General features: G+C 51.5%; 12 protein-coding genes across 12 annotated transcripts; 7 read left to right on the forward strand and 5 right to left on the reverse strand.

Annotated features, from left to right (window-relative positions):
• Positions 1-64: 64 nt before the first annotated feature.
• ASPVEDRAFT_192534 (Zn(II)2Cys6 transcription factor) lies at positions 65-2,202 on the forward strand (the record flags this gene model as incomplete). The annotated part of the gene is made up of 5 exons (XM_040809120.1): positions 65-123; positions 173-329; positions 478-844; positions 914-1,849; positions 1,949-2,202. The coding sequence occupies 5 exons, from the start codon at positions 65-67 to the stop codon at positions 2,032-2,034; spliced, it is 1,605 nt and encodes a 534-aa protein (XP_040667875.1). The 3' UTR covers positions 2,035-2,202.
• Positions 2,203-2,481: 279 nt separating this feature from the next.
• Positions 2,482-4,226, reverse strand: ASPVEDRAFT_656122 (uncharacterized protein). The gene has a single exon (XM_040815820.1). It carries the CDS (start codon positions 4,197-4,199, stop codon positions 2,928-2,930), a length of 1,272 nt encoding a protein of 423 aa, XP_040667876.1. The 5' UTR covers positions 4,200-4,226; the 3' UTR covers positions 2,482-2,927.
• Positions 4,227-5,732: 1,506 nt separating this feature from the next.
• On the forward strand, positions 5,733-6,315 carry ASPVEDRAFT_887782 (uncharacterized protein; the record flags this gene model as incomplete). The annotated part of the gene is made up of 1 exon (XM_040818416.1): positions 5,733-6,315. One exon carries the CDS (start codon positions 5,733-5,735, stop codon positions 6,054-6,056), a length of 324 nt encoding a protein of 107 aa, XP_040667877.1. The 3' UTR covers positions 6,057-6,315.
• Positions 6,316-6,405: 90 nt separating this feature from the next.
• Positions 6,406-9,781, reverse strand: ASPVEDRAFT_52869 (glycoside hydrolase family 35 protein; the record flags this gene model as incomplete). Its single annotated transcript, XM_040814712.1, has 8 exons — positions 6,406-6,593; positions 6,652-7,401; positions 7,465-7,770; positions 7,832-8,747; positions 8,841-9,387; positions 9,435-9,502; positions 9,556-9,610; positions 9,669-9,781. 8 exons carry the CDS (start codon positions 9,779-9,781, stop codon positions 6,406-6,408), a joined length of 2,943 nt encoding a protein of 980 aa, XP_040667878.1.
• Positions 9,782-10,618: 837 nt separating this feature from the next.
• ASPVEDRAFT_133408 (uncharacterized protein) lies at positions 10,619-11,671 on the forward strand (the record flags this gene model as incomplete). The annotated part of the gene is made up of 2 exons (XM_040807031.1): positions 10,619-11,014; positions 11,054-11,671. The coding sequence occupies 2 exons, from the start codon at positions 10,619-10,621 to the stop codon at positions 11,669-11,671; spliced, it is 1,014 nt and encodes a 337-aa protein (XP_040667879.1).
• Positions 11,672-12,287: 616 nt separating this feature from the next.
• ASPVEDRAFT_887807 (sugar porter family MFS transporter) lies at positions 12,288-14,083 on the forward strand (the record flags this gene model as incomplete). Its single annotated transcript, XM_040818418.1, has 3 exons — positions 12,288-12,832; positions 12,889-13,022; positions 13,076-14,083. 3 exons carry the CDS (start codon positions 12,288-12,290, stop codon positions 14,035-14,037), a joined length of 1,641 nt encoding a protein of 546 aa, XP_040667880.1. The 3' UTR covers positions 14,038-14,083.
• A 176-nt stretch (positions 14,084-14,259) lies between these two features.
• Positions 14,260-16,941, forward strand: ASPVEDRAFT_656164 (Zn(II)2Cys6 transcription factor). Its single transcript, XM_040815822.1, has 6 exons — positions 14,260-14,437; positions 14,522-15,283; positions 15,350-15,784; positions 15,838-16,255; positions 16,315-16,752; positions 16,813-16,941. Exons 1-6 carry the CDS (start codon positions 14,319-14,321, stop codon positions 16,849-16,851), a joined length of 2,211 nt encoding a protein of 736 aa, XP_040667881.1. The 5' UTR covers positions 14,260-14,318; the 3' UTR covers positions 16,852-16,941.
• ASPVEDRAFT_656160 (SDR family NAD(P)-dependent oxidoreductase) lies at positions 16,942-17,995 on the forward strand. The gene is made up of 2 exons (XM_040815821.1): positions 16,942-17,482; positions 17,543-17,995. The coding sequence occupies exons 1-2, from the start codon at positions 17,032-17,034 to the stop codon at positions 17,851-17,853; spliced, it is 762 nt and encodes a 253-aa protein (XP_040667882.1). The 5' UTR covers positions 16,942-17,031; the 3' UTR covers positions 17,854-17,995.
• Positions 17,996-18,137: 142 nt separating this feature from the next.
• Positions 18,138-19,499, reverse strand: ASPVEDRAFT_52874 (uncharacterized protein; the record flags this gene model as incomplete). The annotated part of the gene is made up of 4 exons (XM_040814713.1): positions 18,138-18,885; positions 18,938-19,049; positions 19,143-19,252; positions 19,324-19,499. The coding sequence occupies 4 exons, from the start codon at positions 19,497-19,499 to the stop codon at positions 18,138-18,140; spliced, it is 1,146 nt and encodes a 381-aa protein (XP_040667883.1).
• An 812-nt stretch (positions 19,500-20,311) lies between these two features.
• ASPVEDRAFT_28736 (uncharacterized protein) lies at positions 20,312-20,806 on the forward strand (the record flags this gene model as incomplete). The annotated part of the gene is made up of 3 exons (XM_040810146.1): positions 20,312-20,359; positions 20,423-20,596; positions 20,669-20,806. The coding sequence occupies 3 exons, from the start codon at positions 20,312-20,314 to the stop codon at positions 20,804-20,806; spliced, it is 360 nt and encodes a 119-aa protein (XP_040667884.1).
• On the reverse strand, positions 20,715-22,068 carry ASPVEDRAFT_41598 (glycoside hydrolase family 43 protein; the record flags this gene model as incomplete). Its single annotated transcript, XM_040812387.1, has 3 exons — positions 20,715-21,471; positions 21,527-21,715; positions 21,775-22,068. 3 exons carry the CDS (start codon positions 22,066-22,068, stop codon positions 20,974-20,976), a joined length of 981 nt encoding a protein of 326 aa, XP_040667885.1. The 3' UTR covers positions 20,715-20,973.
• Positions 22,069-22,448: 380 nt separating this feature from the next.
• Positions 22,449-23,624, reverse strand: ASPVEDRAFT_41599 (alpha-ketoglutarate-dependent dioxygenase AlkB family protein). Its single transcript, XM_040812388.1, has one exon. The coding sequence runs from the start codon at positions 23,585-23,587 to the stop codon at positions 22,592-22,594; it is 996 nt and encodes a 331-aa protein (XP_040667886.1). The 5' UTR covers positions 23,588-23,624; the 3' UTR covers positions 22,449-22,591.
• Between the last annotated feature and the right edge of the window lie 601 nt (positions 23,625-24,225).

The following is a 24,225-nucleotide window of genomic DNA, read 5'->3' on the forward strand; positions in this document are numbered from 1 at the left end:
TCGATATTCCGGCTGGGCACACGGAAGGACGGGTCTCTTTTTTCTCCCACGCTCAGTCGAGATAATGCCTGTCGCTCCTTCGCGGCGGTTGAACCGGGTCAAACAGGCGTGTGAACCGTGCCGGTGCGTCCCATACCTAAATAGCCCCTAATATGAGCTTACTTCAGCCCAGGCGTAAGAAGTCCAAGTGTCCAGGAGAGCAGCCTGCTTGCTCCCAGTGTCGCAGGCTGAACCATCCTTGCCACTACAAGAGTGATGGAGCTTCTCATAGAACTGCTCAGAGACACACTCCCGTACGCCCGAGGCAGAATGATGGTTCCGCAACATGGGTAGGCATAGAAATCGCGTTATGCACGAGTCAATTTTACTGACCATATAGGACGATCGCCTCAAGGTTGCTGAACTTGACATCCGGTTATTCGCGGAGAGAGCCAGGTTGATCTTATACCATTGCACATCCACTCCGCATACTGACAGACTGCCAGACCTCATGAACCACCCCTAGCAGTTGACTCCGTCGTCCAATTGCTCCAACCCGCGTGGTCAGATATCCTCGACACTACCTCCTTTTACCTAGACCAGATCGAATCGCAACCTTTTCCGCTTTTCTATAGGGGCACGTTTCTTTCCACGCTGCACTGCCGCGATACCGAGCTTATATATGGGCTTCTGGCTGTAACAGCGCGTTTCAACCCGGACTCGGGCAACGGCGTGGATATCGACGCGAAGACAAGAGTGTTTTCACAATTCGCCTTCTTCCTTGTCACAAAACGTATCTCTGATGGAATCATCGAGCTCTCGACATTACAAACTTTAATACTTATAGCTTGTAGTGACATTGCAGGTAGAATACACTGACCCTGCCAGACAGTCGAGAAATGTTATAACTAACGCCAGGGTTTACTGCTGGTAGCCGGCGATCTTGATAGATTCACTCTGTGCTGTAGCCTGCTAGGCTCTCTCGCAAGCGCCACTCTCGTACCCCAGCAGCCTTCGAGAGCTCAGTCCCAGCAGCTTGAAGAGCAAGTTCGATGCTATTGGAGCATTGCTCTACTGCAAAGACTCTATGGCTACACCACACCATTGGTGGAAATCATGGACGAGGGGGGAGTGCTTAAGCCTGAAATACCGCGTCTTCCATGCACCATCATGAGCCCGTCGGATCTAGATGGCAATGGTGGCGGCTCTATATATGCCGAGAAGGGTATATTAATGGCCACTACTTGCCTGAGTGAGGGCTGGTCAAGGGCAACGAGCTACATCAGGGCCCGCAGAACCGGATCTAGAGACGAACCAATTTGGTCTTTAAAATCTGATTATGCACGCCACATGTCCCTTCTAATGAGCATAGGCAGCAATATTCACCCAGTGCACCGCTTCAAGGCGGTTAACCTTAGCTCCCGATCTGCAGAGGAAGTGAACGCAAATAAAGAATACTGGTCTCCATGGTTCCTAAGCCGACTACTTTACCACACTACAATATGCATCCTCAATCACCCACTCCTCATCATGCTCCAGCTGCAAGGCCACCGGACAATTCCAGAACTCTGCCTTCAGCAAACCTCCTGGCTCGCCGCTTACCATGTGAACTGGGTCTCTAAGATCTTTGGACTCCTGAAACAGAAACAATTCCGGTTAACTGATCCCCTGGTGTGCCACTGTGCTGCTATCGTAGCAACCATCGAACTGCAGCTGAGCGTCACTACCGAGTTCAGCGCGCGAGAGGAAAAGCGTGAGGCATTCACCAGACTTGTAGACTATATTCGTGATATGGCGACCACATGGCCGCTGATGGAAAGATTGGCAAGTCACCTTACCTCTGGCTTCAATTCCATTCTGTTATACCCCTGTATACAGCCTTTCACCTATGGACGCTAACCGATAGATAAATAGATTGGCCATCTCAACCAGTACGAGTCCGAGCTCTCCAATGCACATCAGATGCGAGCCTCATCATTATCAGATCACGGCTCCATCAAGGTAGATCTCAGTTCATTCTGGAGTATTCTAGAGTTCCCCAATCATCGGTCCTAACATCCACCGGCCTCTATTTTCGGCCATTCGCTCGCCCTCCCGCGTCAGGATGGCCAGCAATCCAAAAGAAAAATTCACACCCTGACACTCCCACCCACGATCACGCCTAATAGTAATACAGAGACAGAGGACCACTGTGGGCTGATGCATACCGGGGACGCAACCAACGAGATGCAGCTACCTTCCATCAGCCCTGGCTTTACGATGGCCAATGGGCCCAGCAACAACGGTACACAGGATAGTTTGTTTTTCGATGGGATCGATATTTCAGTGGAAGATTTCTTCAGTCAGGACTTTATCAATACGGACATATTAGATGCAAATGGCTTCTATACTGTGATGTGATCCAGGGACGCAAACTACTAAAGTTAAGGTATTAACTGTGTTAGTAGTTTATCCAAGACATGATTTAGCTCCTCTGATCTATCGTTCCGCAAATGTGCTTTTATGCTGTTGAACAAACGCAGTTTCAGCTTCCAGTTGTTAATTCTTTAGGCATTTATACCCCATATAGAGTGAGTTTTCCCGAGACTGTGGTGGAGGCTGACGCTGGTATGTTCCTCATAGCCCTATCTTACTCCGCCTAGCTTGCGCAGTAATCGGCTGTACTGACCATGTCATTCGATAATGCACTGGGCAAACCTGCTGAGTCGCCGACTGCGACAAGTGGTGCCATCGCCGCGGCGTTTCAAGCATTCAGCAACATCCGGTTACAGCACACACAGGATGTGGTGAGCGACTCGTGTGCTGTGGGCAATACCTGCATCTGGCAGAACCCAGAAGCGGGATATCGTTACCATATCGTACCGTACTGGCCGTACTTTAAATGCGTTGGGCTAAGGGTAGCACAGTGGCTAATCAAAGCGCTATACACAACCACATCCGTGATCGCGTCATTGGCAGTTTAGTGGCCACTGCATGTCCAGCAGGGGGTTACGGTGCATTTGAATCAAGCCTAGAGCAGCCGGTTCACTGACCGGGCACGCACACGGCAGTCGGGGCGTAGCATGAAAGTCAGCGGACGGCTTGCCACTCTGCTCCTCCACCATCGCGATGTAGGAGGGAATATCCAGCTTAGGCGCAATGTCCTTGTATGAAAATCCTGAAAGGAGACAGATCGCCTTCTCAAATTCCATCTCACGCGCCTTTTCCAGAGCATCCCGATCAGGTTGGACTTGCTGTTCGACAACGAGATACTCGAGTATTTCGAAATGCCTCGCTTGCACTGCTATCCAGGTTATGTTAAAGGGACCTCGCCAGTTATTGTATTCACAGGTCAAGTTTGGATTCGCGCCATTTTCGATCAAGAACTTGACCATGTTAAAGTGGCCTTGCTCCACGGCCGTGAATAGTGCGATATGACCGTAGATATGGATATCCATCCCCCAGTCCACCATGTCGATGGTGAAGCGCTTGATGGTGGTGGGGTCGTCAGTATTCATGGCTAATAGAGACAAGACTCTATCTGACTTGGGCCGGTGGCCGTACTTGATCAGCAGGTCAAGCATTTGCCCGCCACGTTGGACCGTTGCTTCATACCAGGGACAGGGCGTTTCTTGCTCCTCGACATGGGCCCCTTGCTCCAGAAGCCGCTCAATCACCGCATTATCACATCCAACGGCGATGGCAACACCCAGAGCAGTATCCTGTCTACTGCGCATGTCATAATCCTCGTCGTCACTATCCGGCAAGCCCAGTGGTGGGCCTTTGGCGATAATCATTTTAAAGAGGTCGGCCCTACGACACCGGAGAACCCAGTGCAGGGCTGCGCGAAGTTGAACCGGGGAGCATGCAAGACCTGGGCGAGATTCGTTGAGTAATGCTCCCAGAGTTGCCACGTGCCCATTTCGTACGGCTACAATGAGTGGGTTGATCAAGGCACCGTCTTCATCTACTACTCGATCTCGAGTGTCTCTCACGGAGACGGATCCAATACCGGCACCTGCTTCCAGCAGCCTGGTTACCAGCTTGGTGTACCCATTTTCTGCTGCAAATATAAATGCCGAGCCCTTGCGGTGGTGAGAATTAAATTGGCATAGATAACGGTGAAGCAGGTTGTAAAGTCTCCAGCTGCAGCGGGTGAAAGAGCTGATATCTTTTTGCTTCTCGAGGTGTTTGGCAATGTGAAGAATCAATTCAGGGGGTAGCCGTCCCATGCCAGCCATTATAATCGAAGGGATACGAAGGAGATGGTACCTTAAGAAAAGGAAAATGGAATCTTAAGTACGTTTGATCCCCATCCGTCCCACCTTACTGATACGTGGCTACTGAGTACTGGCTGCCCTAACACCCTAACTAACTCCCCGGACACCCCGTTCCCACCGGCCGGGGTGCCTCTGTCTGGCACACCTAAGTAGATGGTGAGGGTCCAGTAATCAAAGAGAGCCACCGCATGAGCTTTCTCTGTCCGAGGGTCGGATGCGGCCAAAGACCGGGTTCCAGGTTATCATGCCCCAGCAACCGATCTGGATTTGGGTCCCCATTCTGGCGGTTGCTCCTGGCCAAGGAGGTTGCTCGTTAGCTCTGAACGCCATTGAGATGCTATTATAGCATGCCCAAGCAGTTACAATCGCCTGCTCGTGCTGTTTGGGAAGAGCGTGTGCTCGAGGACTCGTGCCATGGTTTTGACTTCGTCAAGCTCGTACTTGATGCAGTTTATCTGAACAGCGATGCGTTCAGTATCCCAAGCGATGTTGCCGTAGCCGGAGTGAGCTGCGTCATCTCTTTTATCCAACCGATGAAGAGACTGTACAGAACCATTCACTGGCACGCTTTACAAGTCCAGACTACCCGCCGGGGGGTCAACAGGGAATGCTGCAGGCCGAAGCAGAAAGGCCACAAAAAGGAAGTAGATCAACTTACGAGCGTCGCTTAGAGCATGAAATACTGCCATTGCAACGGACGCTGGGGGTGGTTATGGAAACTGTACACTGTATGCTTGCTGGGTCAGAGCAGTCTTATGGATATTGTTACGCGGCCCAAAGTCACCAGGCTTATCTTGGCGATACACACTGCGCTTTCAATGGCCGGCTCGTGGAATCGACAATGAACGCTATTATCTGACACCGTCTACGAATGCCAAGATTGTCCTGCCCCCGCGGCACGTCCCTACTCTAGCATTGTATACGGCACGAGTGATATCGGAACTGAGGCTTTAGCAGTGGAACTTTATACTGATTCCTATATTGGTATTGACGCCGATCACTGGGCGGTTACATGGACGGCAGGCCACCCGCGCGATGCAGGGCCTGCCACCGATTTGCCGACTCGTAGCGGCGAGGACGCCGCAGGAATGTGATGAGCTTGGCTGGCAGAGGGGGTGGCTCGCAGTGGAAATCTGGAAAGAACGCATTATTCCCAACCAACAAGGTGGACAGCGTCGCTGGCCTCTATTGGCGGGGAGGAAGGAGGTCCCTGAGTCTCGAACGGCCAAGTCTCACAAGGCTCAGGCCCTGTCAAGGATACTCGCAAATGGTTGCTTTATCTTTATTTGATACTCTCCGCTTCCATTGTACGCCTAACCATGATAGCCCCCATGGCCCCCCGGGGTTGGACCCTCTGAATCATAGCGGGGGGAGGCCTGACAATCCGGAGACAAAGGTATATATAGTACCACAAAGCCTAAATTGACTGTGTCCTGCACAATCACTGAATATCTCAATTTTCTCCTCCACACCAAACGCCAATCCAACGCAATAATGCATTTTATCAAATCAACCACTCTGCTGGCACTGGCTGCACTAGCTAGTCAGTCCTCCGCCGCCACCTGCGAAAACACCTGGACGCCCCCTAACCTCTACTACGACTGGGAGATCACGGCTCCCGACGTCCCCGAGATCCCGGCTGTCTGCGGGAGGCTTTGGGATGAGCTGAGGTGCCCGGCGCCCAGCCGCACTAGCTGCAGAGACGACAGCGGTACTCTGGTGTGGAAATTCACTACTGGCATTGGCTGCAATGAAGGTGACGTTGAGTCTGCTTGGTGGCGGGCTACGAAGGACAGTTATGGGAGTATTGCCTGCTGAAGATGGGCGCAGTATACTAAACGGGCTAAGTGGCGACAACTCAGGCCCTGATGATGGAGCTTCCAACTTTGTATGAGCTGGGGTATATCTGGAATTGGGTGGCAAACTATAGTAGTATGTGGAGGATGTTGTCGCTTTCTAGTGCTTCTGTTCTTACTGTTGCACTTCCCGTGTGCTGGATGTAAAGCCATCATGCGTGTACGCTGTTAATTTGCATTGAAGCCGGATGTTCTTAGGCTGGACTGCAAGTGAATGCAAGATGTATCTGTACTTAGAAAGAATGCACAAAACAGACTATGCGTCACCTAAGTTAAATCAAGCCCAAGGAATAAAAGACATGACACGTATGTCACGCATACTGGGAGCGATCCGTCCACCCGGGTCTCAAGTATTCGCTAGGAAATAGAGGATCAAATGCTGATCGATGCACACCCATGACCTTCCATTGTACCCCTACCGATACGCCCGCCTCGTCCATATTCCAGACGCTCAGACCAATGGTATTGTAGCCATTGTAGTTGAGAATTCCGGGGAACACTGTGAAGCACATTAGTCTTCGACTTTCCCATGTGAGCGTCCACTGACAAGTACGTACCAGGGAATGTTGTTTCGTTTGAGATGAAGGGCAAGGTCTTTGCAAACTGATACCCATTGACATAGAGCTGAGCCCGAAGTTTTGCCTTCTTGTCAGTATGTAGCTGGAATGCTATGGAGGCATCATAGCCCCTCGGAATGTCCAATGGCACCACAGTCCGGTAGAAGCGTGCTCCCGCTCCAGTGAATCCGTCAGCGGGGACTCCAGACTCCCAATCACTGTCATCGAAGCCAGGAAGATGCCAGCCAAGGCGCTCGGCATGTAGTCCACCTTCGTTGTATGTACCGCGCACCGGCTCGAGGAGATGGTTCCCACCAGCATTCCCGGCAACCTTCCACGAGGAGAAACTGGCAGCCGAGCCGTCTGCAGCGTACAAAGTAGCATTGAGAATGCCTCGTGGATCCGGTGCGGCCTCACGCTGCTCTTTGCCCATAGTGTCTTGAATGACGAATAGCACATTCGCGTCGTTCGTCTTGAGGGTCGCATTCTGGAACGATACCGCAAGCTCTCCAGTTTTGTTGGCCATCGACCCGAGCCATGACCCAAGGAATTCACCGTTGACATAGACTGAAAAGCCGCTTGCAAGGCCGCCGATGACACGAAGGTAGGCACCCGAGGGCAGCTCGTCTTCTGAGGCATTGAAGTGACCGCGCCACAGGATGTTGCCGGCTTGATAGCCATACTCATCGGCGAACAGAACAGGGTAGGTGTCAGGGGGAACGAAATGGGGGGTTTGCATATGGTCGGCGTCTGTAAAGTGCCATGTCAGTCAGTTTATGAGGATTTGAAACGTCCAGAAGGTCTATTAATCACCAGTCCAATTGGAGTCATCATATTCCGCTGCTGTCTCTGGGAGATTATCTGCTACCTTCCAATCACCAAGGCTGGGTAGACTGGCAGCCAGGCTTTCGATGGTAACTTCCGCTGCAGGAAGAGTGCCGATCAGGCTTCCGTACTTTGACTTGGAGACGTTGAGATTAGCGCCGTTGAAAGTGGCATCTGTCACCTTCTTCGGGGCCCAGATCTCAATGTCGGTCTCCTCGTCCCAGTCACCTGTGACGTGAATCGTATTGCCTGTGATTTGCGCGGTGCGGACGAGATACGGCCCATGGACGAGCACTGTCGAGGCCTGGTTAGTCCATGCGTATTAACCAAAGTGTAACCCCTACTGGATGCCTACCTGTAGAATTCTCCCATGCGAGAGGGTCATTATCCAAAGTAGGAGCCCAGAACTTGTAAGCGGACTGGCGATCAACCACCACAGCTTGGACATTGTTGCTGTAGTCAATGACGGTATTTTCTGGCCCTGTGACGACGTTCGTTACAATTCCGTTGCGAGTCCTAGTGATCGTATTATTATTATTATGATTGCCGCTTCCTCTCATCACCTTGCCCAGCGTTGCGTTTTGAAGTAAGAACTCCCCCTGCTCATCTTCAGGGGCCCAGAATACGACTATCTGGCGGTCACCTAGGTCGCTCACCGCGAGAACCTCCAGGGTAGAATAAGTGATTTTCTTGCCAGATGACCCGATACTGAAGTCGGTGACCAGAACCTTGGACTCTGTTCCATTGAGAGTAATCGATCCCTTGCTCGGGATCGTGAGGTTTCCAACCTGAGTGGTAACATGAAGACGGAATCTGGTCAGGTCTGTAGACGGCGAGTAGTCATGGCGGGTCACATAATAGGCAGCGCCCGTATCAGGGTTGCGAAGCTCCGTTGTGAATATATCAGCATCTGTAGCGTAGCCCGTGCCGTTTCCTACTCGGTCCACCTTGGTGAAGTCGCGCGCAGATCGCATGAACAGACCAAAAAGCTTCCCTTCGTTGTACTTGTCACCGATCAAACGGTTTTCGTGGATAGGGGCTGAGTAGTCGTAGCTTGTGCCGACCTCGGGAAAGCCAATGTTCCCCCAGTTTGTGCCTCCGTAAAGCATGTAAATGTTGACTGCAGATACCTTCTGGGCCAGGTTGTGGCGGAAGAAGAGATTTACCCATTCAGGTCCCATGTTCTCCTTACAACCGCCTTCAGGTCCATCCCAAGGGTTGAACGAGCCCCCCTGGAACTCCATGAGAAACGAGGGCTGCGTTTGCGAGACCTCCTGGAAGTGGTCATAGTAATCAAACACAGTGTACGGCTCCACATCGCCGTTGGTTGGGAGACATTGAGCCAGGTTGCAAGTCCAACATGCTGGGTAGTGATCGAGGCCATACATGTCAACCTCACCACCGGCGTTGCTGTAGTCCTTCGACCACGATCGCGTCCACATATTGGGGTTGTTGTGCGACAGAGGTACATCGATTTCCCACTCCCTGTGCTTGTCTTGCAGGAGCTGCATATAGTTGATGGCCGTCTCATTGGGTGTCTTCAACTCCCTGTCCAGCCACTGGTTGCCATACTCATTCTCAATCTGCCAGATGATGATAGAACCACCATTGGTGATGAGATGTGGCCGGACATATTCCGCAACCGCTTCGGCGTATCGAGTCCAGGCCCTTGTATATTCTTCGCTATCATCGCGAAGAGGGCCGTATTCTCCAGTTGTCAGCCAGCCAGGGAACCCTCCGCCGTTCGCTTCGGCGTTGCTGTACGGTCCAGGTCGGTAGACAACGTAAAGGCCGATTTCCTTTGCGAGCTCAAATGCCTGAGCAAAATTATGAGCGCCGGTCTCGAAGTCCAAGGTCTCGTTGTTTGGGGCGTGCCATCCCCAGTGTTCATACAGGCCTATTCCGTTGAAACTGATTCCATGAGCACCGTCCAGTTAGGTACAATGGACATCGCTTACCCAGCGGCTTTGACTTTCTGGAGGATATCGCGCCATAGCTCGGGCACAGGGATTCGCCATAGGTGCAACTGGCAGAATCATGAGGTTTTGGTGCTTTGGGTGGAACTGAATTTCTACTTACTTCTCCTGACCAAAGAAACAATCGTTCTCCATTCACCTGGATACTATGGTGATCCCTGAGGGACGTATAAGCACGTCGATGCTCACTTTTGCATTGATGTCCGAGAGACTTACCATTGGACAACCTTGTTGAGGCCATTGTCATGCAACGGCCAGTCTTGCGCTATCGAATGAGCGACGAAGCCTGTGCTGGCTATGGCAGCACTCAGCGCGTGCCGCAGCTTCATTGTCGCAAAAGGGAACGAAAGGTCGACTGGAATGCAACCGGGATAAAACTGTGAGGTACAGTTAGAGAGCGCCCTGGTGAGCTATTCACTGCCTTTCAGACCGTCTTTTATACTTCCTTTCCCCGACTTTTCCGTTTCTACATTTCCCCGCACGATTCTCCCAGGAAGTGTTCCTCCGCATTCTCTTGGCCATATCAGGAAGTGGTCAGTGATGGACCCATATCCGTCTTGGGTATTCCTTTTCTTCAGCCAATGTAAATATTCGGGACTCCACCACTCTGCATATCCGATGGCTGTCAATTGGCCGAAGCTCTCAGGGGCACATCCATCCCTGGAAGCCTGCATGAGGCACTGTCAGTATCAGCCTGTCATACTAGCTGTTGTGTCAGAACTCCACAGATACCCCCGGATATCTCTTGAGTTTGCCGTCTTGGTCCTGCTGGTGTTCATTATTGCTCATTCTGCCGTGTGCAAAGACATTGTTTTTCGGGCTTTACTTTCTTGGACACTACAGATATCCGATGGTGCAGAAAACTGGAAAAGGGGGATGGAGAGCTACTGAACCCCTTGTTCCAGAGTAGAACATCCGATATTTCCAAGACTGCCAATGAATGGACCCACGTCTGCTGTACAGCTTCTTGCGCGGCCGAAGATTGTCCGCCTGGGCAGAGCCTGTTGTGACGAATCTCGCTTCACCCCATGTGAAACCACGTCGTCCGTATATATCATGGTGACGAAAGTTCCAGCAATTGAGACTGTGCCAGCAGAAGCAGTCTTGAATTTTCTCCCCAGCCCACTATAATCATGCTCGTTATCATCTTGCCACTTTTAATGTCGATGACATGGCCAGCTGCCTCAGTCTCAGCATACGAAATGCAGCCCAGACAAGATCCTTTGCAATATATCGGTGTGGACTGGTCCTCTGTCATAGTCGAAGAACGGGACAATGGTGTCGTCTACAAGAATTCCCTGGGCACCGAGATGCCCCTAGAGAATATCCTTGCGGAAGCTGGCGTCAACATGGTTCGTCAGCGTGTTTGGACTGTTGACGGGGACTACGGAATACAGTACAATCTGGAGTTGGCACGCCGGGCGACCAATGCAGGCTTGATGTTTGGTCTGAACCTTCACTACAGCGATACATGGACCAATCCGAACCTCCAAGACATTCCCACCGGCTGGCCACAGGATATCGATTCGCTCGAAACGCAAGTATATACCTATACCAGCGAAGTGTGCGAAACCTTTGCAGCAGAGGGCCTGCATCCCGAGACAATCACCATCGGCAACGAGATCCCCTCGGGGTTGCTCTGGCCAACAGGGCATTTTGAGAACCCAGAGAACCTTGCTCGCCTCCTACATACTGCCGCAATGGCCATTCGTGATTCTTCGCTGGGCAGTAGCACCAAGATCGTGACACACCTCGCTCATGGAGATGACAGCGAGCTACAGCATTGGTTCTACGACCTGGTCCTGGGCACCGGCCTTTTGTCCATCGATGACTGGGATGTCATCGCCGTCTCCTTCTACCCGTTCTGGGGCCAAGGTGCTACCATGGAGGCGTTGACCGCGAGTCTCACTAGTTTGTCGACACAGTACAATAAGGAGGTCCAGGTAGTCGAGACAAATTGGCCGACACAGTGCTCCAGCCCGGAGTACCCGTTTCCTCCGGATCAATTAGATATCCCCCTGAGCCCAGCCGGCCAGACTGAATATCTCCAGCGACTGGCTACGACCCTCAAGGCGATTCCGGGCGCAACTGGCCTGAATTACTGGGAGGCTGCATGGATCAACAATGCTGTTCTTGGATCTTCTTGTGAGAGCAATGTGATGTTCGGTCCAAATGGCCAGGCATACGACAGCCTGTCCGTTTTTGGTACACTTTATTAGTTTGTTGTGGTTGGTTTCTCTTTACATAGCTTCGTGACTTCTCAGCAGGATCAAGGAACGATGGAGGAAGATAGCGTCTACCAATATGTTCAATATGTTTAGCTCCAAAGAAAACCTTTTCCGTTTAGATTTTTAGCTCATGGGTGAATACATCACCCGGTGGTTACTTCCGTAATCTCCAGTAATGTCCACGACGAGCTGTTTGACTGGTTGACATCATAAAGGGGGCATGTCTCCCTGTCTCAAGCAGTTCTGGAGTTTAGCTAGCCGGCCGCGGACGGATAAAACTGCTCCCATTTCACTGGTGCATAGGTTCCGCTGGTACCCAAGCGGACAGGAAAAGAGTGATCAGTCGAGGAGGATTCTTCGCGCTCCTTTCGAGTCTTTTCCGACATCCGATTGGCATACGGTCTACTCGCAAATTGAACAGCCTCCGCGTTTTACACCAGACCTGCTCGGAGAATGTGCCTATCGGACAAGGTAATCATGCATAGAGACCCGTTTAAAAGCCTTGGGTCCCTACGCTGTCGCTCTGGTGCCATTGATCAGTTATTTTTACGAATAACTTCTTCCATTTGAGTTGTCCATAGCTCTCTTGCAGGAGGCCGAAGCAAAAATGGCCGTCGATACTGAGACTACCAGTGGAACGGTTGACGTATCAAGGATCGAAGCTCCTATCTCCTGGAAGGCATATGTGATCTGCGCTTCAGCTGCCTTTGGCGGGGTGTTCTTTGGCTATGATATCGGGTGGATGTCAGGGGTGCTGGGTACACCCTTTGTGATCCAGCAATATACCGGCATGGAGTATGACTTTGCCGCTGGCGCCCCGGTCGATTCTTCTCGTCCGTTCGTGATTCCGTCTTCTGACAAGTCACTCATGACTTCAATACTGTCGCTGGGAACGTTCCTGGGTGCGATTATCGCAGGTGACCTGGCGGATTTCTGGGGTCGTCGTATCACCATCCTCATGGGCTGTGCTATCTTTAGCTGCGGCGTCATTATCCAAATTGCCAGCAGTGGTCAATTGGCAGCCATGACTATCGGCCGTTTGGTTGCGGGTCTCGGTGTTGGTTTCGAATCTGCAGTCATCATCCTCTACATGTCTGAAGTTTCACCGAAGAAGATTCGTGGCGCTGTTGTGTCTGGCTATCAATTCTCTATGTACGTCTGCCGCGAGTCAGTGTTTTGTCTGAGTATGGCTGACCCATAGTCCGCAGCACGATTGGATTGTTGATTGCAAACTGTGTTGTTTATGCAAGCCAGGGCAGAAACGACACGGGTTCTTACCGTATCCCCATTGGCGTCCAGTTCATCTGGGCTCTTGCGCTTGCGACGGCTCTGTTTCTCCTACGTATATTCTTCCCCCTCCTTAGGTGCAAATGTAGTACTTACGCCCACCTCTAGCTGAATCGCCCCGATACTTTGTCAAGAAGGGAAAGCTTGACGCAGCAGCTAATTCACTCTTTTTCATTCGACAGCAGCCAGTCACTTCCGAGTATATTCGCAACGAGCTCGCCGAAATCGTGGCGAACCACGAGTACGAGTGTCATGTCAGTCCTGAGAACGGATATATCAGCTCGTGGCTGGTTTGCTTCAAAGGTCCCATCACCAACCCCAGTTCCAACATTCGAAGAACCATTGTCGGTGCAGGAATTCAAGGAATGCAGCAGCTATCCGGCATGAATTTTATCTTCTACTACGGGACTACATTCTTCCAGCAGCTTGGAACAATCTCCGACCCGTTTCTCATGTCTCTGATTACGACTCTAGTGAACGTCGTGTGCACTCCTCTCGCGTTCTGGACCATCGAGCGATTTGGCCGCCGGCCGTTGCTGGTGTATGGGGGCCTCTGCATGTTTCTCATGCAGTACATCATTGGTGCCGTCGGAACAGCACAGCCAGACAATGAAACGGCAGTCAAAGGTATGATTGCCGTCATCTGTTTCCAGATCTTCTTCTATTCGACGACATGGGGTCCAGCGGCTTGGGTGGTTGTTGGAGAGACCTTTTCACTGCCCATCCGGTCGCGCGGAGTGGCCATCTCAACGGCTTCCTGCTGGTTCTGGAACTGTGTCCTTGCCGTGATTGCACCGTACATGACTGGTGACGAAGAGGGCGCCGTCAACTTGGGACCCAAGGTGTTCTTTTTCTGGGGTGCACTTTGCTTGTTGGGTGCAACCTTTGCGTATTTCCTGGTTCCTGAGATGAAGGGCCTGTCGCTGGAGCAGGTGGACCGTATGTTGGAGGAGACGAGTCCCAGAAGCAGTGCAAAATGGGCGCCTACGACGACATTCACGCAGGAGAAGCGCCATGCTGACCAGACTGAAGTGGTTCACGTCGAGGATCACACTGACCGCCAAGTATAGATTGCTCAGAAGGATGTGCTGTTGTTGGGCCATGATTGAAGGGGTTGCTGTTCTGTAGTATGAGGTTCAGATGAATACGTATATTTCAGCTAATGTGAGAAAGAGAAGCTAGAACAATATCCAGTATATATATCTTGTAGCGCCAGCTTAGCCACCCCTTTAACCCTAAAACTTTTAGCTGCTCACGGGCCGGAGAAGTCCCCGCACCTCGGCCACGAGTCCCATCACCCCAACCTCATCTCCACGACATATCCCCACGCTGAGACGGTCCCGCGTGCAACATGCAGTCTCCTGGAGCCCAGCACGGCTTTACCTTGCCCAGCACGCCCAATTCAGGGGATGGATGGCCCCGGAGATCGAGTCGGATGCGGGTCACGCGTGCCTGCGACCGTTGCAAGAAGTAAGTCCGGCGAGACCACCGCCAGCGGAGGCGCCATTTCAACACCCCTTCCTGTCCTGCAGTAGTGACTGAGACGAATTGCAGGAGAAAGGTTCGCTGCAATGGCCAGCAACCGTGTGACGTGTGTCTTCTGGCGGCGGCGACTTGCTCCTACAATACCTCGTACACAAGAGGCAGACGACCAGCGATTCGCGTTACCCGAGTTGGGCCGTCGCCCAAGCTCGCTGCGAATCCACCTACTCATGTTGACAGCCAGCCACCGGCGAGTGTGCTCAACAACAACACCAACAGTAATGACATCAACGATCCAGTCGCCGTGGATGAACCACTGAGCCTTGCTTCCCGGCAGGATGAATCTATGCCGCTCACCGACCCCGTCTCTCGTGCATCGCCTCAGCCCACCCAGATAGATCTCCAGGGCCACTATGTAGGCCCCTCATCGGGTATCTCGTTCCTCTCCCGAGTCCAGAGCCGGTTTGGGCAGTCGGTATCGTTTCCACGCGGCTTATCCGTCTTCAACTTCGGTGACGCCCCATTGCTTCACCAGGATACTCGCCTGAACGCTGGAGGTATCATGTCGACGTATAGCGATCCGACATTTGCTCTGTTGCTAAACCGAGAAGACACAGCTAGCCTTCTTCGGAGGTACTTTGATTTCGCAGTACCCGTCGACCGTTTTCTACATCGAACAACTATCGAGCAATGGTACGAGGAGTTTTATGAGACCAAAGGTCTCATGCACGATAGGAATGCGGCACCCACTCAGACAGCTGTACTATTCATGATTTTTGCTATCGCACAGGAACATTCGACCCACAGCTCGTCTGCGACAGAGGCCGAGACGAGGTTTGTACCTCTCCTAGACCGTTCGTCCATCTTACCGATCCCGGGGGAATGCTAAGAATCCTACAGTGTTCGATATTTTGAAGCAGCGAATCACCAATTGTCCAAGGAGCAGGGAACGGTGAGGCTTGCAAGCATCCAAGTTCGTCTCTGCCAATGTCTCTGGTTTCTATCACAGTCCCGGATCAATGACTGCTGGAGCCTTTTCGGGACGATCGCCCGGTTAATATTTGCTCTTGGGCTACATAGAAACAGACACGCGTACTCAAGCTCTATGACCCAGGTCGAAATTCAGTGCCGGCGCAGCACATTTTGGAGCGCCTATAGTCTCGACAACTATCTTAGCATGGCCCTTGGGAGGCCGCACACTTTTAACGATAAAGATATTGATCAGGAGCTCCCTTCATGCGTGGACGACCACGAGATCGATGGCAACATAAGCAGGTCCGTCTCGCCTTGTGGACACGGATTATCTACCATGTTTGGACCAATAAGCTATGCAAGGTAATTGATCCCCGATGTTTGTCACATCGAAACCTGACATCAGTTTGCTACAGGCTATGTCGGATATTGAGTGGTGTTCTGAGCGATGTCTACTCGATCCAACCCATGACCATGACTGAACGGATCGATCATACAACAAAATATATGAAACAACTGAAAACATGGCGCATGGAAATGGCCAGTTTTCTCGATCAAGGAAACTCCAACACCGCCCCATTGGTCTTGATTTTCCAGCGACAGAAGAATGTGCTAAATCTAGCATACTGGCATACAGTAATTCTGACGAATCGCCCATTACTATTGAGTAACTTTTCCCGATTGACAAACAGCACCCGCTCAGGACAACCAGGAGAAGGCGAGCGCAGGGATCGTATTAATGAGAGTGTCTCCGAGTGTCTGCATGCTGCACTGGAAATTGTCGGCATAGTGGACATGATGACCAAAGCAAAGCAACTCCTTCGTGCCTTCTGGGTATGCGGTTTCCCCCACAGAGACGTGCGTCCAAGAACGTTACTGATGTAAACCTACAGTTTACTCCCTATTTTGCTTTCTCTGCGTCTGTCATCCTGTATGTCTACACTATACAACACAGCAAGGAGCCGGAGGAAGTCTATCGGCCATATCTCGCCGCCGCAGAGCGCTGTCAGCAGCAGATCATGAAAGTGGCCGGAGAAGGATCCTTGACCTCCCGATATTGTGTTGTCCTGGAAGAGCTTCGTGCCGAGGCCGTCCGACAAATTGCTCCAGCTGCGGCCGCCCCTGAAGAGCGACCAGCGCAGCAGCCTTATTCCACAATGGATGCAAGGGCTGAGGAGGTTGAGCCATTCTCTTCGAATATGGGAGGTCTGCCAGCAGGATTCTCTATAACATCCCCAGGCCTTGCAGCGATGGGTCAGCTGGATGATTTACATGTCAGTCCTGGTGACTCTCTGGGCGACCTAACGGGATGGGGCCAGTTTGATTCGATGGTAGGGACTCAGTGCACAAGGAATTCCGGATGTCGGACAACTAACGAGGCTCGTTTCTAGGTTGTATCTGGCTTCAATAGCGTGTACCATTTCAACTAAGCCCGAGGGTACTAAGTTTAGTTTAACGGATCGGATAACTCGGACCAATAAAAGCCCCATTTGCTTTCCGACGGAAACCCACTCCGCCCCACTCGGCCTACTTTTCCGACACTATGCTTGATGTTTATCATGCGACCCCAAGCAGTAGTACCTTGACAACTTACCTGCAACTGCCCAAACATGTCTCTCCAAGGCAAGGTCATTGCCGTGACAGGTGGCGGCAGCGGAATCGGCCTCGCGACCGCCAAGCTCATCTCACAGCGCGGGGGAACGGTCTGCATCGCCGATGTCAACTCAGACGCCCTTGGTGAAGTTGAATCGTACTTCACCTCCATCACACCATCTGTTCCCTACATGATCACAAAAGTTGATATTGTCAATAGACAAGAAATAGAAAGCTGGATTGCTGAGATTCGGGACAGACACGGCCGTCTTGATGGAGCGGCCAATATTGCAGGCGTCATCGGAAAAGGCCACGGCATGAACTCGGTAGCAGAACTGGACGACGATGAATGGCACAAAATCATCGGTGTCAACCTGACAGGCTTGATGTACTGTCTCCGGGGAGAGCTCAACAACATCAGTGATGGCGGGTCGATTGTAAACATGGCCTCCATTCATGCCACAACTGGTCAGCTTTCCCCCTTCCAGTAATACTCCAAAAACACCCTCTTTCTCTAACGGCTCCCAGGCGTTGCCAATCATGGTGCATATGCTGCGAGCAAACACGGCGTTTTGGGCCTCACTCGAGTCGCTGCGAAGGAAAATGGCTACCGAGAGGTTCGAGTCAATGCCGTTGCGCCGGGCCCAATTTATACTCCCATGATGCAGGGCTTTTATGACCAGACTGGACGACCAGCAGATACGCCTTTCGATGACCCCATTGCATTCCGGCGTCAGGGTACTGCTGAAGAGGTGGCAAATGTGATTGGATTCTTACTGGGGCCTGAGAGCTCTTTCGTTAGTGGGAGTTGCTACTCGGTTGATGGTGCTTGGATTTGAGGGCCACGAATGACCACACTGAATGTTGGCGGGCTTTGCTTGGTTTTAATGACAGGGACTTTCTGGGTTTAGAGTACGAATACAACCGGCATGGCGTCGTATAAATTCGCGGGAAACATAAGGCCTACCTCGGAAATCTACAGCTAAAAGAAGATGACAGTCCGATGAAATCATATGAACAGTCAATATGGAAGAAGCAGCAGAATTGCACTGGCTTCTGTATACACTTGGTCAGCACCCAACTTAGGTGCTTGAAAGCTTTGTCTTAATTGTTGTCTTTATTTCTACCACTCCCGCAGTTCTCCGCAGGGCCCTCGTAATTCAGGGGTTTGCCACGCCTTCGTACCAACAGACAATTGTCTGACTTCTGCCTCGTTAATCTCGATCCCTAAGCCCGGGCCAGATAGCACATCGACATGCCCATCCCGCACTTTCCAAACTTCCGGATTGGTGATATAGCTAGTGATATCCTGTCCCGTGTTGTTATAGTGCATACCGATACCCATCTCCTGGATGGCGAAATTCGCCAGCGTCGCATTCACTTGCACATTGGCTGCGAGAGCGATGGGACCCAGCGGGCAATGCGGTGCCACACCAACATCATAGACCTCGCACATGGCGGCGATGCGCCTCATCTCGGATATGCCACCAATATGGCAGATGTCAGGTTGCAAGATATCCACACAACCACTTTCCAGGAAGGGCCTGACATCCCAGCGGCTATGCAGTCGCTCACCGAGAGCAATCGGGATGGTGACCAGTTTGGAAATCTGTTCGATAGCCCCAATGTGTTCCGAGAGGAGGGGCTCCTCGATGAAGAGCGGTTCATGTGGTTCGAGCACTCTCGCAAGGCGTTTGGCCATGGGCTTATGCACTCGTCCGTGGAAGTCAACCCCGGCGTCTAGTCCTAACGCCTTCACAGATTTCAGCCGGCTAACGACTTCTTGTAGCATTGATGGCGAATCGAGCCATGCCGTGTCTCCCGTGCCGTTCATCTTCACCGCGTGGAACCCCTGGTCTTTGCGCGCCTGGCTGCAGCGATATCAGTGGTGATTCTCTAAAATGAGCGACTGAGAAAACATACGCCTGAGCTTCGACATCACTGGGCTTGTCACCGCCAATCCAAGCGTAGACGCGGATTTTGTCTCGGACTCTGCCACCAAGCAAGTGATAGATCGGCACTCCAAGCTTCCTGGCTAGTCGTGTGTCAGTGTACATAACTAGTTATACTCTGAGAAATCCTATCCCGCTAGGGAAAAATCAACTGGAATTGAACCACTACTACAAACCTTTTAAATCCCATAGCGCAATGTCAATGCCAGACATAGCACTCATGAATACCGGCCCTCCACGGTAGAAGCCCCCACGCCAAGAGAGCTGCCAGATTTTTTCGATATCTCTACATCATCTAGGTTTAGAATATGCATGATAAGCCAGATCTTGGATGGACGCAGTAAGGACATGACATACTCAGCTTCCAGCCCTTTATACCTCTCAAACCACGAGTCAAGACAGCCCTCGACAGCCTCAGTATGGCCCTCGAGAGACGCCTCTCCCCACCCCGCGACGCCCAGTTCGTCCGTGATTTTGACGAACAGCCACCGTGGTGGAACACGGAAGTACTCCATCGCTGCGATCTTCCCCATGGTGATGGTTTCACAGCACGGTTAGTACTTGATAGCTGATCGTGGATAGATTGTCGAAGATGGGGCAGAATTGGGCCGTGCTCGAGTTCAACGCAAACGAGACAGACTGCACATTCCTTAAGAAGACATATCCACTGGAAGGAATTCCTCGAGATCGCGGCGCGGAAAGTAGGACGGATAATTTAGTTCGGATGTAAGGCGGGTATCCGTCCATATCCGTCTGCTGCCTGGGGCATCTACTACGTACAGATACGCCGACTGTGAGCCGGTCGTCTTTGAGCAACGGGCCAGTCAGACGTACAAATCCCAGCTATTTTTTATACATTTAGACGTAAAGTCGATCACTGTTTTAAGCTCACGGTTTCCTTATTCCAGAAACGCTACCCGCTGCGTGATCGGCAACTTGAGCTATGTCTTTAGGGGGCCTCACACGACTTCCCAGGGCGATGAAGAGGCCGCCGACTTATTTTTCGCAGGCTATTTGCGCAGGATGTACTCTGTACCACATACTATATTGGAGCTCATTGAATCAACCAGTGAGATCAACTTGACGGGTAACATGAGTTACATTTTCAAACTAGCTACTGGTCAGTGCAGGGGTTATATACCCCGAGTACGCTTGTTATGTGCTGCCGAAAATAGCTTGACTTGGAGATCCTGGGTTGCCTGAGTTAAAGGAAGTGGATATGGAAAATCTATGACCGCAAAAGAGACCGCTATCAATATAAAGAGACATTTGAGACCACAGTTATCGCTTTTCTCTTCATCAGTCTCACAGCCATTCAATTCAATTCAGTCCAGTCGAAATCAAGATGAAGTGGCAGTCAGCTTTGTTTCTTTCCGGTACTTTTGCCAGTCAGGTAAGACTGTTTAGCCAAGGATATCATATCATATGGGAATAGCGGCTAAGTTCCTTCTTCCAGGTGATTGCGGGCACTGATTCCATTGACTGCGATATCGATGAACCCTACGCTGGCTACAGCATTATTAACGGGATCGAGTACCTTCGAGGTCTCGATGGTCAGCCTGTCGCAAGAGCAGAGAAGTGCAACCGTGTCAGTTGCTCCTATGGCGGGGGTATATATGTCTGTTCCGATGTAAGAACCCAGTGCCGTGCGAAGTCTTATTGCGTGGGTTATTGTTTAGTTCACTAACTAGTATGCGTGCAGGATGGCAAGGACCACCCACTCAAGAGCTGGGGAACTGTGGCAGATGTTGCCGAAAAGATTAAGCAAGAGTGTGGGTATAGAGGGCGTCTGTATAGCTCTGATGGTTGGGGTGCTATTATCCAGGGGGCAGACTGCTAGATATTTTGTTATAGCCTTCCCAAGCCTGTTTCTACTATTATGTCTGTTGATGCATTCTTGTCAAGTTGTCTGGATTAAAAGGGAGAGGGTATGGAAATCTTCTATGACCGCACCAGAATCAAATGGGATTTAGTTCCAACCAGTCAGTCCATTGTGTAGGTATCCATTTACAAAGCCGCCAACGCATCATACTGCTCCTGCGTCACAGCCAGGACAGACAAATGGCGCATGAAAGTCAAATCATGCTGGTCATTCCTCGCCCAGTTCCCAGACGTGACATCACTCGATTCCCAAGCCACAACCCCAGGGTTATCGCCCACGCGGTCACAGAACAGATAAGCCTTGCCCTCTTCCACATTATCCCAGATCGGGTAGGGTGCCTCGAAGCTAGCACTATCCTCGATCGTGCCATCAAGCGGAGTCCAATCGCCCAGGATCCCGTCCTTGCTGATATCCTGTATGGGACTCGTTGTCGCGCCGTCGACGTAGTAGCGAGTCAGCGTGGTCTCGTCGACCTTCAGGAAACTCAGATCAATAGCAGACTCGTTTCCAAGCGAAATGTATGTCTGGGGTTCCGTGAAGGTGCGGAAGTCGCTCGTGTATGCGTAGCGCAGGCTGTTGGTTAGGACTGGGTCGCCGCTGTGGCTGGGGTCGTCTTCGGCGTACTATATCAAATTAGACACGCCATGGAAATATCATATAGGGAACGATTAGACGTACCAATTGCGCCGCCCAGTGGACGAAATACTGTCCCTTGTCCGCATCCCAGATCGCGTCGGGTGCCCATGCCATCCCTGCTGTCTCACCCTCAACTGTAACCAGCCGCTCATCGGTCCAGTTAATCAAGTCCGTGCTCTCCCAGACGAATAGTGCCCTGGATCCATTCCGTGTCGCGGCATCCCAGTTCGTCTAACACAGTTAGCCATAGCCCACATAAACCACAGTAGGCAAGATAATAGAATACTTACAGTGTCAATATCCAAGTCCGTCCCAATGATATAATACTTGCCCTCGTCATCGCCCTCACCACGCACAATCGTGGTATCCCGGATCGCCTTGGTGCCGAGTGTCGGGGAGACAACTGCTTTCCCACCGTTGAGAGCCTCAAACCCCAATGCATCGTCGTTGGAGCTCAGTGCGAAATACACACTCTCATCTTCGGTTGTCCAGTAGACGGCCAGGTAGCCGGCCTTTGTCTCGTCTGCCTTTTTGGAGAGGTGGGTTGATGGAAAAGAGGGGAGGGCAAGGGCGAGGGTAGACATTGGGAGGGCTAGGAGCCCGGTGATGGAGGTGAGTTTCATTGTGCTGTTTTTTTATTGATTTCTTCTGTCTAGAGAGGTTTTGGGTCCTGGGACTGAAAATGAAAGCATCGGTTCGGTAGTTTCTACACTATTTATACATTCCCCCTCACTGCCTTTATCATACCACGCGAAGCCCAGCCGGGTATTAGCTAGACTGCATCTTCTCCTGCGGGATGAAGCTCGGCAAGCCAGGCGAGTCCAGTAACGAGGACAATATTAATGACGTTTTCTCCGAGCGATCTCAGAGCCTGGGTGATCGGCAGAACCGCCGGTGATTGACCGGAATAGTCGAATTGTTAGGGCTCTCCCCGCATTTGATGGAGAAAGCAGACTGGTCGGGTGAATAAGTACAAGGGAATGTATTCTGCCGAGGGATATGGCGGTTAATTTGGCCCAGCTTGGCTTAATTTGGGACTGGATTGTTCGTTGTTGTTTGCTCTTCAAACATCTCGGCTTGGTGCTGTTCGTACTCGGTGATACATCACTATGTACCACCAGCTTGACACATCTTCCCCTCCCGTTCATCCCAGCGATAAACAGGCCCCCTCCCAACATTATAAGTATAATAATTATCCGTCCCCCCAGATACAACCGCCTTGCGGAATGTAATATTAATCCTCCCCATCCGCGCCTCGCTCCCCTTCCGCTTCGGAATACTATGCAGCCAATTCGCCTGCGTCTCCCCACGCATCACAACCATATCTCCTGACCCCAGCCCAAACTTCACGGGCTGCTGACTACCAGCTCCAGCTCCAGCTCCAGCCGTTTGTGCCGGTTTATGTCTCATGAGAAAGTCACGCTGCGCGCCAAGCGAGATGGATGCGATGGACGGGTTCGCGCCTAGGAAGCGCTCGTCGTCCGAGTGATAGGCGATGCTGTCATCGCCTGAGGCGTAATAGTTCACTAGACAGAAATTATAAGTTGAACCGTCACCGACGGCGGCTTCGACATGGTGGCGGAGGGTGTCGAGGCATTGAGGAATTGGGCGAGGGGTATATTGGTATTTTGCAGGGGAGATGGGGTGGTGGGTTTTTGAGTCGACTGGGATTGAGGGTGCAGTTGCATCTGTATCTGTACTTGTATTTATATTTGGGGGAATGAACTGCGATGTTGCGTCGATCCCAAAGACGGTGGTGAAGCGGGGAGTGTTGATCTGGGTGGGTTGGCCCCCGCGACGGATTGTGTATTGGACTCTGTAGAACGGGAGCTCGCGGCGCAGGAACTGGAACAGGTCGCGGGCAGTTGGAGATGGAATAAGTGGGTGGAAATAGAGGAGGTCGAGATGGGGCTGGTTAGTTATTTTCCCGGGCTGTACGTCCCTGATACTGGCGAGGGGGTTGGCGATGGACGGGGGTAGAGCTGCGATGGGATGCGGATAGCTGGGGTGGTGGGTGAAGGACAGCGTCTCTTCTGTTTTCGGCTTCTTGCTCTGGGGAGGAGAGACTCGTTTGTAAAAAAAGTCAATGGTGCGTTTTGCCATGGCGATAGACTTAAATAAACTACACACTAATGACCAGCAGAAGCTGTACTTATTCACTTTCTGCAGAAGTGCCGATGATGTCACTAAGCTGTCAGTATATATTATGATATTATGCAGAGTACAATCGCCAAACACGCAAGTTTATCAAGTACTGCGTATAGCAGGATCTTCAACAATATATTTTACGACTCTGCCTGCTGATCTGAATGGCTGCCGAGGATGCACTGGTTTATTTAACGACTACACCGAATTTTTGCTGCCTTATGGGGCCGCAATGAACCATGGAAGTCAGCCAGGCACTGTACAGGTACTCTTTTTGCGTTACTATATTAGTATACACTATAGGGGTCGAAACAATTGCATCATCAGTAAAACCAGGATCGAACAGCGATGGTGGTGCTGAATAAGAGCATTTGGAGCACTGCCATCTTGGGCGATGGGCGATGGGCAATGGCATAAGCGACAGTTTCACAGCCACACCGTCTCCAGGAGATTCAACCTCGTAAGCACTCAGCAGTTCTCTCCGAGCTGTCTTTATCAGTCTTGCCATCTCCTGGCATCATTCTGTGCCATATTCCCCAGTGATCCATGATCCATCCCACCGTCCTGACCACGTGCGATGCGATGAGGCTGAATCG

The sequence above is a fragment of the Aspergillus versicolor genome (genome assembly GCF_001890125.1).
Source record: "Aspergillus versicolor CBS 583.65 unplaced genomic scaffold ASPVEscaffold_5, whole genome shotgun sequence".
In the NCBI taxonomy this organism is placed as follows: Eukaryota; Fungi; Ascomycota; class Eurotiomycetes; order Eurotiales; family Aspergillaceae; genus Aspergillus; species Aspergillus versicolor.

What these genes read in the sequence shown, in the direction of transcription:
- ASPVEDRAFT_656122 (XM_040815820.1), bottom strand. Translation starts at nt 4,199, where the DNA reads ATGGCTGGCATGGGACGGCTACCCCCTGAATTGATTCTTCACATTGCC.
- ASPVEDRAFT_656164 (XM_040815822.1), top strand. Translation starts at nt 14,319, where the DNA reads ATGCAGTCTCCTGGAGCCCAGCACGGCTTTACCTTGCCCAGCACGCCC. An exon ending in GCGACAGAGGCCGAGACGAG is followed by an intron (nt 15,284 to 15,349) that starts GTTTGTACCTCT and finishes AGAATCCTACAG; the next exon opens with TGTTCGATATTTTGAAGCAG. An exon ending in GGGGCCAGTTTGATTCGATG is followed by an intron (nt 16,753 to 16,812) that starts GTAGGGACTCAG and finishes GCTCGTTTCTAG; the next exon opens with GTTGTATCTGGCTTCAATAG.
- ASPVEDRAFT_656160 (XM_040815821.1), top strand. Translation starts at nt 17,032, where the DNA reads ATGTCTCTCCAAGGCAAGGTCATTGCCGTGACAGGTGGCGGCAGCGGA. An exon ending in CTCCATTCATGCCACAACTG is followed by an intron (nt 17,483 to 17,542) that starts GTCAGCTTTCCC and finishes AACGGCTCCCAG; the next exon opens with GCGTTGCCAATCATGGTGCA.
- ASPVEDRAFT_41599 (XM_040812388.1), bottom strand. Translation starts at nt 23,587, where the DNA reads ATGGCAAAACGCACCATTGACTTTTTTTACAAACGAGTCTCTCCTCCC.